This window comes from Eptesicus fuscus, chromosome 15 (assembly GCF_027574615.1).
Source record: "Eptesicus fuscus isolate TK198812 chromosome 15, DD_ASM_mEF_20220401, whole genome shotgun sequence".
Taxonomy (NCBI): Eukaryota; Metazoa; Chordata; class Mammalia; order Chiroptera; family Vespertilionidae; genus Eptesicus; species Eptesicus fuscus.
Window position 1 is genome coordinate 70,909,290 of NC_072487.1, and position 13,419 is coordinate 70,922,708.

The 13,419-nt window shown below is 35.3% G+C and overlaps 1 protein-coding gene across 4 annotated transcripts in view; it reads right to left on the bottom strand.

Moving 5' to 3' along the window:
- Positions 1 to 13,419, bottom strand: part of DENND1A (DENN domain containing 1A) — a 463,104-nt gene that overhangs the window by 350,846 nt on the left and 98,839 nt on the right. For all 4 annotated transcript variants that reach the window (XM_054726915.1, XM_054726917.1, XM_054726916.1 and 1 more), the window contains one exon: positions 1,732 to 1,775. In XM_054726915.1, the coding sequence (XP_054582890.1) occupies positions 1,732 to 1,775 (44 nt within the window). The remainder of the gene's footprint in view (positions 1 to 1,731; positions 1,776 to 13,419) is intronic.

The window sequence follows — 13,419 nt, forward strand, 5'->3', positions numbered from 1 at the left end:
ATAAACGTGGCAAAACAAACGTCAAACTATCATAGTGGTTATCTCTTAGTAAAATTACAGATGCTTGTATTTTCTTCCTTTTCATTCTTTTTATTTCTTATTTATTGATGTTTTCTGAATATATTTTATATTGAACATATTATCCTTGTGACTTTTTAAAAAAGTTATAGCAAAAAATACCATGATGATCAAAAACTTTCAGATATAGTAGGAAACTATGTTTCAAGAATTGATCCAGATATTAACCATATTATTTTAAGTTTCACCTACAAAATTTTCTCTCAATGAGTAATTCAGATCATGGAACCACAAAGGTTATTTATTTACCTAGACACAAGATTTTAAAATAATGATTTTTTTAAGAACTATGGCCTCAAGTCAATTCAAAATAATACTTGAAGATTTTCCCCTTTTTGGATATTGTTTAATGAAGGAAAATCATTAATAAAAAAGGTCCTATAATCTTTGGATTGTGTAGGTTAAATCCAATGGGCTCAATTGCACTGCAATTTAAGGATTTAACTGTCCAGTTGGAAGATGGAGTCAGAGGTAGAGTAAGAAGGTTAGTATTTTATTTTTTTTTTCATTTAAAAGCCTTAGGATCACACACAAAGCAAACCACACCAGTTCTCTTCAGTTCTTGTACAATAAAATCTCATTACAAAGCATCTCATTATACTGATTATCCAGCTATATTCCTGGTCACAATATGTCCCCTGTATTCACAAAGATGTATCAGATACTTTGCCTTCTGTTGTATGGCCACACTGCAAAGGTGTTACTACTACTATACCGGGTATTTCTATTCCATTGTACTTATTCCCATTCAAGGACTTTTTTTAACGAACAAAATTAAGCAGTTATACTTCAGATACATGTTATATTGCATAGAATATTCCACATGTGAAATATTTTATACGTTTTTTTACTCAGTATAGTCAAAGATGCTTTAAAAAAAAATACTTTAAAAAGCACACCAAATTGCAAATTTGAACTAAAAATATAAGGTGCCCCCAAAACCTACAAAACATCTCTAATGTTTCTTTTTTTATTTGTTTTCTTTTTCTCTAATGTTTCTTAAGAGTGAAGCTGGAATCCAGAATGCATAATCTAATTATCAAGATTAGAGCAGCATCAGAACTTCAACAGTATTTTGTGATTTAAATAGTTCCTTCCAGTGCATTCCATGCTTGCAGAATGCAAGAAATTCAAGATGGCAGGACCAACTGGCTAATCTTAACTTTCCCTACCATCATTACAATTATCCTCCCCTCAAGACCCTTCTTGCATGTGTTATCTTCTACTTTGAGTAGTACTACAACAAATAGTTCCATAACCTATTTCAAATCCCAGAATATGTTATAAAGTTCCTTTCTCCCCCCTTTTTTTACACTGGTTCTTGACACTTAAATAACATTAAAAAAAAAAAAATCCAAATGATTACCTAATGAACTGCGGACTGTAGCATAGCTTAAAGTAAAAAGTAAAATTCGTGATAGATTTTTCTTCCTTACTTTCTGTGCATTTTTCCCCTGAAGGTAACACCCCAAACTAGCACCAATATTTTCAATCCTACTTGAATGTTTTATTTTTTGTCTTGGGTTCCTAATTACTGTTTCTCTTCCCTTCTAAAAATTCATTTATCTCTTTCAGTAAAAAGAACAGTAATAATATGTTGAACAACTCTGAAATAAATTTTGTCATGTAAAAAATTAATTACGCATTCCGAACCTGGTCACTGTAGTCCTCTGGGAATTGCCTCTGCACCTCAGGATCTGTAAATAATTGACAGATAATATTAATTGGCTTTGGATTAGTGAGCAAGCAGAGGATCACACATTAATATTTGATCAGAAGATGATAGCAGCCCTGGCAGGGGATCCAAGGGGGGCAGCTGAGGCTGCTATGTTGATGAGCACAAGGAAGGGCTCGGCAAGGCACTCCCATTACCCTCCTCCAGAAATATAAAAAAGAATAATTTTAAAGACCTGATGCTACTGTTAACTTGAAACTATTATCTAATGCAAAAACCTCACCAGCTGCAAATTGCCCTCAATATATTTTTTCCAGAGAAAATGAGTCTTAAACTGCTTGATTTTTCTTCTCTAATCAGAAGCCTCCTTTTCATAGTTACAGATGTAGGCTTGATAAACCACCTTTATTTTAACACCAGTTTCAGACTAGGGTGGGGAAGGGGGAAGTTAGGGCAGTGAGGGTGAGAGAATTCTTTCAATGAACAAATGCAAAACTCCTTGCTTTTAAAAAATAAAATACATACCTCCCAAAATACTTATAGTAAAGCTCTTGAAAATACAGATAAAACTAGGTAAAGTCTTCAAAACAAAACAAAACAAAACAATACACTTTTAGCTTACCAGTGTAAACAAATTTAAACTTGCTCAGAAACTAGAAAATACATAAGTGAAAACACCTTTCATGACATTCAGCTTAATTGGAGTTACTAAAGGGGTCACTTGATTCTTCAATCATAATTGCAAGATAATCCAATGCCACTGTCTTTAAGTCAATATAGAAGTGTACTAATTAAAAGCTATTAGCACTCCATTTGCTATTGATTAGGAAACCATTCGATCTTTTCCAATAAAAGAAAGATTTGGTTCCTCAGAGACACATTAAGGGGAGTATCAGAATAATATCTATTTAAGAAACTATGTATCAATGCAAAAGACTTATGGAAAAGCACAATAGTTGAGGGTCCTTTCTCACCGTGATCACAATACATACTACTCACTTTTCATATCTATGTTTTAAAACACCAATTTACTTATCTGTGAAAATGAATCCATGTAAAAGTTAAAAACCCTTCAAATCACAAACAAAACACAGTTAATTGTTCTGCAGGGAAGAATCAAAAAGAGAGAAAACTAAGAGTCTATTCACATATTATATTTAAATCCTAGAAATACCTATTTTGTCACTAAAGTCAATGGACATTACTTTTCAAAACCTAAGACTAATAACAAAAGCAAAAATATTCAAAAGATCACATCAAGAGCAGAGAGTCCCAAAATGGGTGATGCAAAATACTTGAAGGATCTGTAGACAATTTCAACTCTTGAAGTATCTTCTGGTTGACTTAAAAACTAGGGATCAATTTATTTTTTTTACCTTCATCTTCAAATACTAGAAGGGAGAACTGGCACTTCTACAGTATGACTAACAGAATTCTGGTGTAATTCCTACTGCAGTACTGTGCAGGGCTGCCCTGGTAGGCCAATGAATACACTGTCTGCTTCTCTCTGGCTTAAAGGGCTAAAATCGCACAAGGACTTGGTCCTCTGAAGACAGCAGGTCAGAGGGCTGTAACGGCAATAGGTAGGTCTACAAGGGAAGAATTAGCCAGCAAGATAATGAAGGGACAGCCAAATGCCCAACAGACCTCTAAAAGTGTGTTTGGGGTGGGGGGTGGGGGGTGAAAGTGGAAGGGAGGCTCAAAAGAGGGCAATGGCTATAATTCCTAAAACACAAAAATTACTTGATGGGGTTGGGATGGAACAAGTGGTATTTTAAGATTTAAAATTTGTTCCCAAGACCAAAAATAGATTTAAAAAGAAAGAAAGAAAATGTACTTCCAAGTCACTGAGGTACACAGTAAAACGGAGGTTGGGAAAGCCACAAACTAATCTAAGGCTTATTCATTTTCTTCCAGTTGTCACGTGGTTAACATTTACTCTTCAACCAGAAAACTTCAGACAAAAATGACTCATATATAAATCTTTAATATCATGTCCCCTTTCCTGTAGTAGTTGTGCTTCTTGGGAACCACAAATACCGATGGAAATAAAGATGGAATAAAATAAAAAACTTTATTTATTTATTTTTTTACCATTTGGTGAGGGGATGGACATCAGAAACCAAAATTTGTGGTATATTCTTTAATTTAAAAATATATATTTCTTGCTATAGATTAAAGTTTTAAAATCTCTTTAACCAACTACATTAATAAGAAACTACATTAATGATTAACTTGTCACTTTAAAATGTATTTAATTCATATATACAACATAGCAGAATTGAAGAAGAGGAGGAAACACGGATAAAAAGAAAAACAGACCTATTTTAAGATGAGGGTCACTCAAACCATATTATCCTAAACACTGCCTCAATGGTGGGCAATGCAATAAACACCACCAGCTTAAGTCCTTCAAATGTCCTAAGATTAACCCTAGAGTGAGATTCCCAGATTTTAACAGAATCATGTTTCAAGATAATACATGAATTTATTTACTATGATTCAAGCATAAAACTTTTACTTCCTTTCTTTAAGGACCTAAAGTTACAAAAGCAAATTTCATGGGTCCTTAACACTCTTCTAAAACAATATTTTTCTTAAAAAAAAGGCAATGTTTTTTAAAACCAAAGTCCAACCTATAAAGTTCCTTTCAATTAGCTCAGAGAACCAGTCTCATAGTTAATAAAACTATGAAAGCCATTTTGTAAAAATTAACACAAAAACTAAAAATAATTTGTTTGAATTTCTTTAAAATGTCTATTTGATACAGTAGGTTGAAATCCTTTTTCACAGTGAGTTGATCATTATGCCATAATGTCACCAAAATATCGACATTGGAAACATCTGAGTTAAAAAGGTCCAAATACAATCTGCTTTTCTCAAGCAACACAACACCCGCCTTACTAACAGTTTCAGCATGGCACATGTACAAAACCTAGCACCCCGCAGTTAAGCAAACCGCCTTTAAATTTTCTGTCTGGCAGCAATCCACTTGCGTGTCTGTATGTTTTTACAAGTACTCTATGTATTTCATTGCATCAGCTGCATTTCTGAGTTTTAAATGGTCTGGGAACATTTTATGAAATGTTCTATATCTTTATATGGAAAATAACATACACTGGAAAACTGTGCATCGGTCTAATATTTATGTATCTATTTCTTTATCCACCATCCAATGCTATAATTGCCAATGCTCCAAAACACCTTCTCACATTCATACCCTCACCTCCAAATACAGTGTCACCAAACAGCTAACTTTAAACACAAAATCTGCAGATGAGAAAACTGCCTTGGAAAAAAAGTAACATAATTTGCTTAGGCAATTGGCAGTAAGAATAGAGTTACTGGCATATGTCAAGCTTTTTCTCTAAGACTTGTCCCTGACAGAAAATAAAGAACATAGTAGTACAAAGCACCCTCTTCCCCCCTTATCCTTCTCTCACAACAACTTTCTCCAAATTTAAGTAATACATTATTATAAAATTAAAAATCATTTCCTAGGGAAATACCTTTCAACAACAAAAACCATATTTAAAATACTTTGCCAACAAGATGTATGGTATGATAGAGTCCATATTTCTCTTAGCCACGTAAGCCTAATAAAGCTTCACATTATGCCAATGTGATAGGCCACTACCCTTGTCCCAGCACCATGGCCACGCAAGAGGCTGTCCCCACACAGAACAAGTGCACCACTTCCTCTGGAGGCCACAAGACATATCTCCATATTTAAAACAGACATTTCACAGTACAGACTCCCAACAGCACAATCTCATTCAGGCACAGAACATGAGCATGCTTAGAAGGTTATGTCTTCACAGCAAAAAAAAAAAAAAGTCTGATCTCAAAAATGTCTTGTTTTTTTTTTTTTAAAAAAAGCTAATATTCTTCAATCTCAATAGTCCATGTTTTGTAGTTTTCTACTGTAATATACTTTTAAATCTTAAGATATGTCAGATTGCCACAGGATGTTTAATTAATAGAATAAGAGTTTGGGCAAGACTTACTAGAAAGGTGCTATAAATTATTTTACACAGGCTCCAAAACCTTGAGTTCTGCCTTAGGCTCAAAGTTCCTAGAAAACGTGGTAGACAGATCTTTTACAACAGAAATGCAAATAATTCATAAAAGTACTGTGGTTGTGTATGAGGGCTCATTTGTGCATCAGTAACTAGTATGTGCACACACAGAGACACACATACACACACACACACCCTCACCAAATTATTTTCCTATTTTTCTGTCACACCAGTGACTCCACTTAAAGGGTCAAGGCATGGCACTTAAACTTGATTATTAAAAAATACACTGTCTTCATTTTCTGTGAAAGGCATAACAACTGCATACTAACCAAATGTTACAATCTTCTATAATCCAAGCTTTTTTAGGAAAATTTAAGAGAAACTGCAAATATGGCCGTTAACCCAGGAATGTACGCTGCTTTCACTTTTAACATGTTAGGAATCAAGACAGAAAATACTGCATTTAATGCCTACTAAATTTATCCAGTCATTATCTCTAGCATATTTCAGTCAATAAGAGACAAAATATTGAATGCATTTAAAGCTAACAATTATAAAAAATCTGCCCTTTATAAGTGACACTTAAAAATTAGCTATAAACGATATAATCTCGTTCAATTTCATGGAGTTTAAGATACTATCTTCCTCTCCCCAACAACCATAAATGTTAATCCAAACTGTAATCAGATTTAATTTTCTGGATGAGAAGATAGGAATATGCTGCAAATCAGTAATAGTCCATTACACTGCTCTTTCCCTAATGACATTTTCAATTTTTATACACTAAATGTAGACTCTCAGAAAATAGTTTGAGAAGTTGTACATTTTGAGGATAAGCTCAATCTTCCCCCAAACATAATCAGAAATAAATTTTCTTTTAATCATCAAGAAGAAAAGTTAAATATTTTTGTATAATGTAGAATTAAAGTTTCTTGATAGTATGACTGCAAACTGGACCGCACTAAACTAATAAAAAGCTTTAAGGACACTACCTATTAAACCTATTATAGTTATAAAAAAATCAGCCTCACTTACTTTACATGATAAAATAACTGAGTCACTAGGTTAGCATTGTAACTAAATACAATTATTCTAGTAAATTTTTCCATTTATGATAGTTAAAATTTACTTATTAAAAATAATATATTTTTGAAATAAATGTTTTTATAGTAAAAAAAAATCAACGTTTTCCTTTTCCTCAACAATCAAATAAAATGGTTTCGGTTGACTTGCCTTTAAAATGTTTTTAAATTAAAAATTACTGATTCTAAAATACAGATTTTTATCCTGAAATTAAAAAGGAATATAATTCACTAATTTAAAAATCATTTCAAAGTACTTTAAGTGAACATTTGGTTTTCATGTACAAATGGCATTTCTTACTTTAAAAAAAAATCTATTCAGGTATTAACTTTTTTCTTTAAAACATGAAGACTGCCTGACATAAAAACTTTGAGTCATCACCAATTTTAATTCATGCTTCTTTCTATCCTAGTCTTTTCCCTCAATACTGGCATTGAAAATACATTCAAAAACTGCTTCACGGAAGCCAGCCTGATAAAACAAGAACAGGTCACCATCTACACCTATAATAAAATCCCAAAGAGCATTATTCGGGGAAGGAGAGCACAACCCACCTCAGCATGGCAAGCAATGGAACCATTCATGTGCCAGATTCCTCCTCAAACTAGCATATTCTGCCTTTCAGACATATCCTGCTCCAATGACTATTTATGCATAAACAGCAGACACTGACCTATTGTTTTCAGTTGTTGGAGTTATGAATGTAGTACAGTTACCAATTAAGTGAATCAACAAGTCCTAAATGCATCAGCTGTTGTACAAATAATGAGTCCATTGACATTATGCAGTAAAATCTAGGGAACTTCATCTTTCTTTCCAGAGAATGGTGATATTTTGACCAGCAAATGCTACTACTTAATGATAACTAATTTCATCTACAAAAGGAATATAATAAACCTGATCCTTAACCAAACTTATGCTACATAAACCCAAAATTCAAGCATTAGTCAAATTCCAAAGGAAGCTGTAAAATGAAAAAGAGAGGGTGTGCTGGAAGGGAAATAAATGTCAAAAAAATATGTTCATATATTCTTACCTTTTCCCTACTGAATATCCTAGTTTTCAACTTTACTGGTTTGCAGCATATTCCCATCTTCTCATCCAGAAAATTAAATCTGATTACAGTTTAGATTAACATTTATGGATATTTAAATATTTAGGGTTTTTAAAATTAGTTTCACATTTGAAACTAATTCCTAAAATCTATCAAATTGACAGATGAATATTGACTTTTTTCCTAATAGTTATATATCAAACTTCCATTTAATTTATGAGTTAGAATTCATCTTACCCCATCTTTCTGTATGAGTACCATTGTCATATTTTTACTCCAATATGAATAACTACTTCAGATCTAACCTAAATGACAGCTGTGCCCTTTATGTCCTACAAACATGACATCACTGCATATAGTCTTCATAAATAGATATATCACATTTGTCAATTAGGTGAAAAGAGATAACTTATTTACTCAAAAACAAAAACAAAAGAATATTGAGTACCCACTAAGTGCCAGGCACTAACACAGGTATTTTGTATAAAATTTCTAATTTTATATTCATGACGAAGCTATAATATTGGGACTACCATAATCAGTTTTATCAGTTAAAGAAAGCAATAGGTTATCACTTGGCTAAAGTTAAAAAATTAGTATTTACTCATGGCACAAATATTCTGATGTGACTCATCCAGTTAATGAATAAGACATAGTCTTTTCTCGCAAAAAGTTTACAGACTAACCCTAATCAAGAGTACGGAGAATTAAACAAGCAATTACCACAGGCTTGGTAAATGCTATGCTAGGAATTGGTAGAGGGGCATGGAACCTAATCCTGGCCAGGACAGAAAAGGCCTCAGGGAAGAGCTTAACAGGGCCAGGTGTAGAGTCCAGGAATGGGCCAGGGTTCATCTCATGCTACACCTACCACACACCCTTTCTGAACAGTGTGGGGGACAGTGAGTAAGTTTTCTGTGAGGTCAGGACCCGTGTTCTACTTAGCTTTGTCGCCTACAAAATACCTTATCTAAGTACCCAACAAATTTTTGGCACAATAGGAAAAAAAGGATAAAATAAACTCATTAAATACCTAGTCTCTCCAAATGGATAAAAGGCCAATTTTAAAACATCCAACAGAAAACAAGCCTTTGAATGCTACAGGCTTCCTAAAGACACACTGGCATATAGTAAGCACACAATAAATGTTAGTTGTTGTTATATTATTAACCCCAATGGAGAAATAAGCAAGCAGTATAAATTAGATGGCTACAGATGTATAGATGTGCCTTAAGTTGGAAATACATGTGTTCCTGAAATAAACTTTTATAAACCCAATTAAAATTTTCCCATCATCTGCCATTACTTAGAAATGTTATAACTTTATCAGAAACTGATTTTCTCTTCATCGTCAGTGGTTCGAAAATCCTTAAGCTACAGTTTATTTTGCCTCCTGGCATCTGTTTGCTAATGATCTGTAAACATCAAATGCACTAGGGACTCTCCCAGATTTACAGAAACCCTGAGGTGAATCTTTGTATAAATTGAAGGACCTTTCTGCTAATTCCTTTGCTTTTTAAGTTTGCATTATGGGTTTCAGAAACAGAGTCCCATTAAATATCTTTGCAGTAATAATTACACTACTACCAGCTACCTACCACCTACTGAATGCCTAGGTATACTAGTCGTTGCCAAAGGCGGTTTATTTTATTATCTTATTTAATCATAACAACAACTCTGCAGGTAAGTAGATGTACCCCTATTTTATAAATAATAAAAGTGAGGCTCATTAAGAACAAATTCAGAGTTAAGTAACAGAGCTGGGATTCAGCCTGGATCCATCAGACTCCCAAGAATCCAACACTGGCTTTCCTTTTTGGCTTTATTTATTTACATCCTCCTGTTGATCTGTCTTCTCGTCATTATTGTGACTCAACAATAAGAATACAACTGGACAAATAACTAAAACATGTTGTCATGAAACAGGACTTAGCAGATTATAAATGAGAGCTTTCCAATTTCTTTATTTATTGCCAAGTACAGGATATAAACAAAATGACTCCAAAGTAACTAGCACTCAATACAACTAAGTAAATACAATATTTAAAAGCTGAATTCATATTAAAAACAGAATAATTTGGAAGGGTAAAGGTTACCCCTGTATCATCTATGAAAATAATCACTTGCTAAACAGAACAAATGAGAACATAGAGAAAATGCTTTCCTACTTAAGAAAATGTGTTTCCAAGTACCTCTAAATCACACTGAGAACACCAATGCGAAGGTCAAATTAGTGCACACAATATTGATAAAGCTGACACCCCAGCAAGAGAAACATGCTATACCTGTCAACCAGAAGACTTTCCTATACCAAAATTCTGCCTCTCTTCCCCTGGAAACAAGCCATGGCTGCCTAGTCCTAGTCCTTATCTGTACCACTACACTCACCTAGTCCTTAACAGTGCCTAAATCCTAAAATGTCTCTCTCTCTCTCAACCCTAAAATTTCTCTCTCTCTCTCTCTCTCTCTCTCTCTCTCTCTCTCTCTCTCTCTCTCTCTCTCTCTCTCTCTCTCGTGCGCGCTCGCGCAGGGGGGAGAGGGGAGGGGAAAGGTTGTTTTAAAAATATACGTAACATGAAATTTGCCATTTTAACCATTTTTCAGTGTACAATTCAGTGGCATTCAGTGTATTCACATTATTGTTCAACAATAACTACCATCCATCTCCAGAAGTGTTTCATGTTCCCTAACTAAAACTCTGAACCCCCTGAATAACTCCCCATTGTCCCCTCCACCCACAAGCCCCTGGCAACCACCACTCTATTTTCTGTCTCTATGAATTTCACTGCTCTAGGGACCTTATAAATGGAGTCACACAATCTCTGTCCTTTTGTAACTAACTTATTTCACTTAGCATAATGTCTTCAATGCTCATCCATGTTGTAGGATATTGTCAGAATTTCCTTTAAGGCTGAATGATATTCCATTGTTTATCCATTTTGTTTATCCATTCATCCGTCTATGGACACTTGAGTTTCTTCTATCTCCTGGCTATTGTGAATAATGTTGCTGTGCACAAGAGTGTACAAATACTTGTTCAAATCCCTGTTTTCACTTCTTTTGAGTATATATCCAGAAGTAGAATTGCTGGATCATATGGTAATTCTATGTTTGATTTTTTTAAGACCTTTTAACATATTTCAAAATATTTTTATTACAAAGCTAGAACTGTGTAGTCTCAACCTCTTCTCTTTTAAGTTTGCTGCACATTCTTACATACTTATTGCTAGCAAATGCTGGCTTCCTCTGGAGCCCTCTCAAGTAGTGTGTGTTTCCTCTCCACCCCTCCTCCTACGGGCCTGGAGGTGGAGTAAGTGGCCTCTGTTCCTTGCTGCCACTTCCAGACCATTCTCCCTCATTTTCCAAAACCCAAATTTTTAACCTCATGTTACCAGACTTCACTCCTCACCCGCCTCTGCTCTTTTGTCATCTACTGATCCCAGGGTTACTCCTCTTCCTTGAATCGTGGGGATCCTGGCGCACTGCCACTCACTCTTTGACTACTTCCACCATCCCTACCAATTTTACTATTCACATAGATGATCCTACCAAACCCCTGAATTCTTGATTCCTTAGCCTCCTCCCCACCAAGGACCTTGTCTTCTACCCAATCTCAGATACTCCCTTAGTCACTTTGTGACTCTCTTAGTTTGTCACCCTCACTTGGCAAAACTGCAATCCTTGTTAAATCCAACTATCCACCCTCACCCCTCTACCTGCCTGAACTGGAGAAAAACCCACAGCTATGCTGACTAATCTAGCTTTAAATTTGGGTTATTCACCAGAAGTAAGCATTAATGCAACTTGGCAGCTATACTACATTTTCCTTAATTCATTCACTCTCATTCCCCTCAGTGACTATTTCATACTTTCTCCTCTCCCCTCAAACCTCAAACCTTCTCCAGTCTCAATTGCCATTAATTACCTTATATGCCCCAACACTGAGAAAACCAAGCAATCAGAAGAGAACTCCCACAAGCCTCCACCTCAGTTTCTACGCACTTATTATTTCTGACCCCATACACTCTGCTTTCGTCCTGTTACTATGAAGAAGTGCTTGTGTCCCTTGCAAAGGACCCTGTGAACTGGAGCCCACCCCCTCACCAACTCAGACATTGTTCCACCAGTCTCCCATTTATTTTACCTCTCTCCTGGATCTTTTCCCATCAGCATGCAAACATACAGATATTTTTAAAACTTTTTAAAAGGTCAAGCCCATCCCCCCACAACTACCACCCCATAACTTTCATTCTCTTTAAAGCTATATTCTTCAAAAAAGCATCTATACTCACTGCCACCAATTCCTCTACGCCCACTCTCTCTTGAACCTGTGCCAAACAAGTTTTGCCCACCACTTTTCTGAAACTACTCATGCACCAATGATGCACTAATGACCTTCTCGCTGCTAACATCAATTATCAATCTTCAGTCCTCATCTGATTTCACCTATAAGTACCAGTTGACACCTTGACTGCTTCCTGCTCCTCAAACCACTTTCTTCATGTGACTTCCTCAGCATCCCACTTCCCTGCCTCCTGGCTTTTCCTTGGGCTCCTTGGCGACTGACCTGTTCCTACTGAAGGCCCCCAGAGTTCAGTCATTGGACTTCTTCACTTGTCTTTCTCGGTGTCCTCCTTTGCTGGTCTCTTTCAGTCTTGTCACTTCAAATATAAATATGCACTATCAACTTTAAATTTATTTCTCCAGCTCAGGCCTCTCCTAACTCCAGACTAATTCATCCAGCCATCTACTCAACATCTCCATTTGGATTTCTAACAGACATCTCAAATTTAACATGTCCAAAACTGAACTCCTGCTCTTTCTCTCACATTTCAGATCCAATCTGTCTGCCAACCCCGTCAACTAAATCTTCAAAATATATTCAAATTCTGACCATTTCTCTCCATCTCCAACACTACCACTCTAGTCTAAGTCATTCAAAAGTTACTTTCCTAGTGTGGTCTTCCCCAGCCATCTTATTTAAAATTATAATTTCCCTATCCCACCATTCCTTATTCTCTTTTCCTGTGTTACCTTTGTTCCTTAGCACATTTTACCATTCAACATAATACATACTTTCGTATTATCTGTTTATCTCTACAAGTAATGTATGCTTTATGATGGCAGGGCTTTTTGCCTCTCTTGCTCACTGCTATATCCCCAGAACCTGGAACAGGGCCTCACACATAAATACTGGAAGAGGGGATTGAGGAGGAAATAATTTGGCAATATGTTTCCAAAGCACTAAGAATGTCCACACTCCTTAACTTAGTAATTGCACTCCTCTGAATCTATCACAAGGAAATAATAGGAAATATAAGTAACTGTTCTTATGTTTGTTTCAAGCATCAATTCAAAAATTGAAAGGGGAACATCAATAAACTCAACTGACCTGATACGCCACCATTAAAATGAGAAATGCTAACCATTGCATTATGAAGAAGTAACTCAAAATAGCTCAGGTATACTACTTCTCAGTGAAAATTCTCTAACTTCTCCTCTTCACC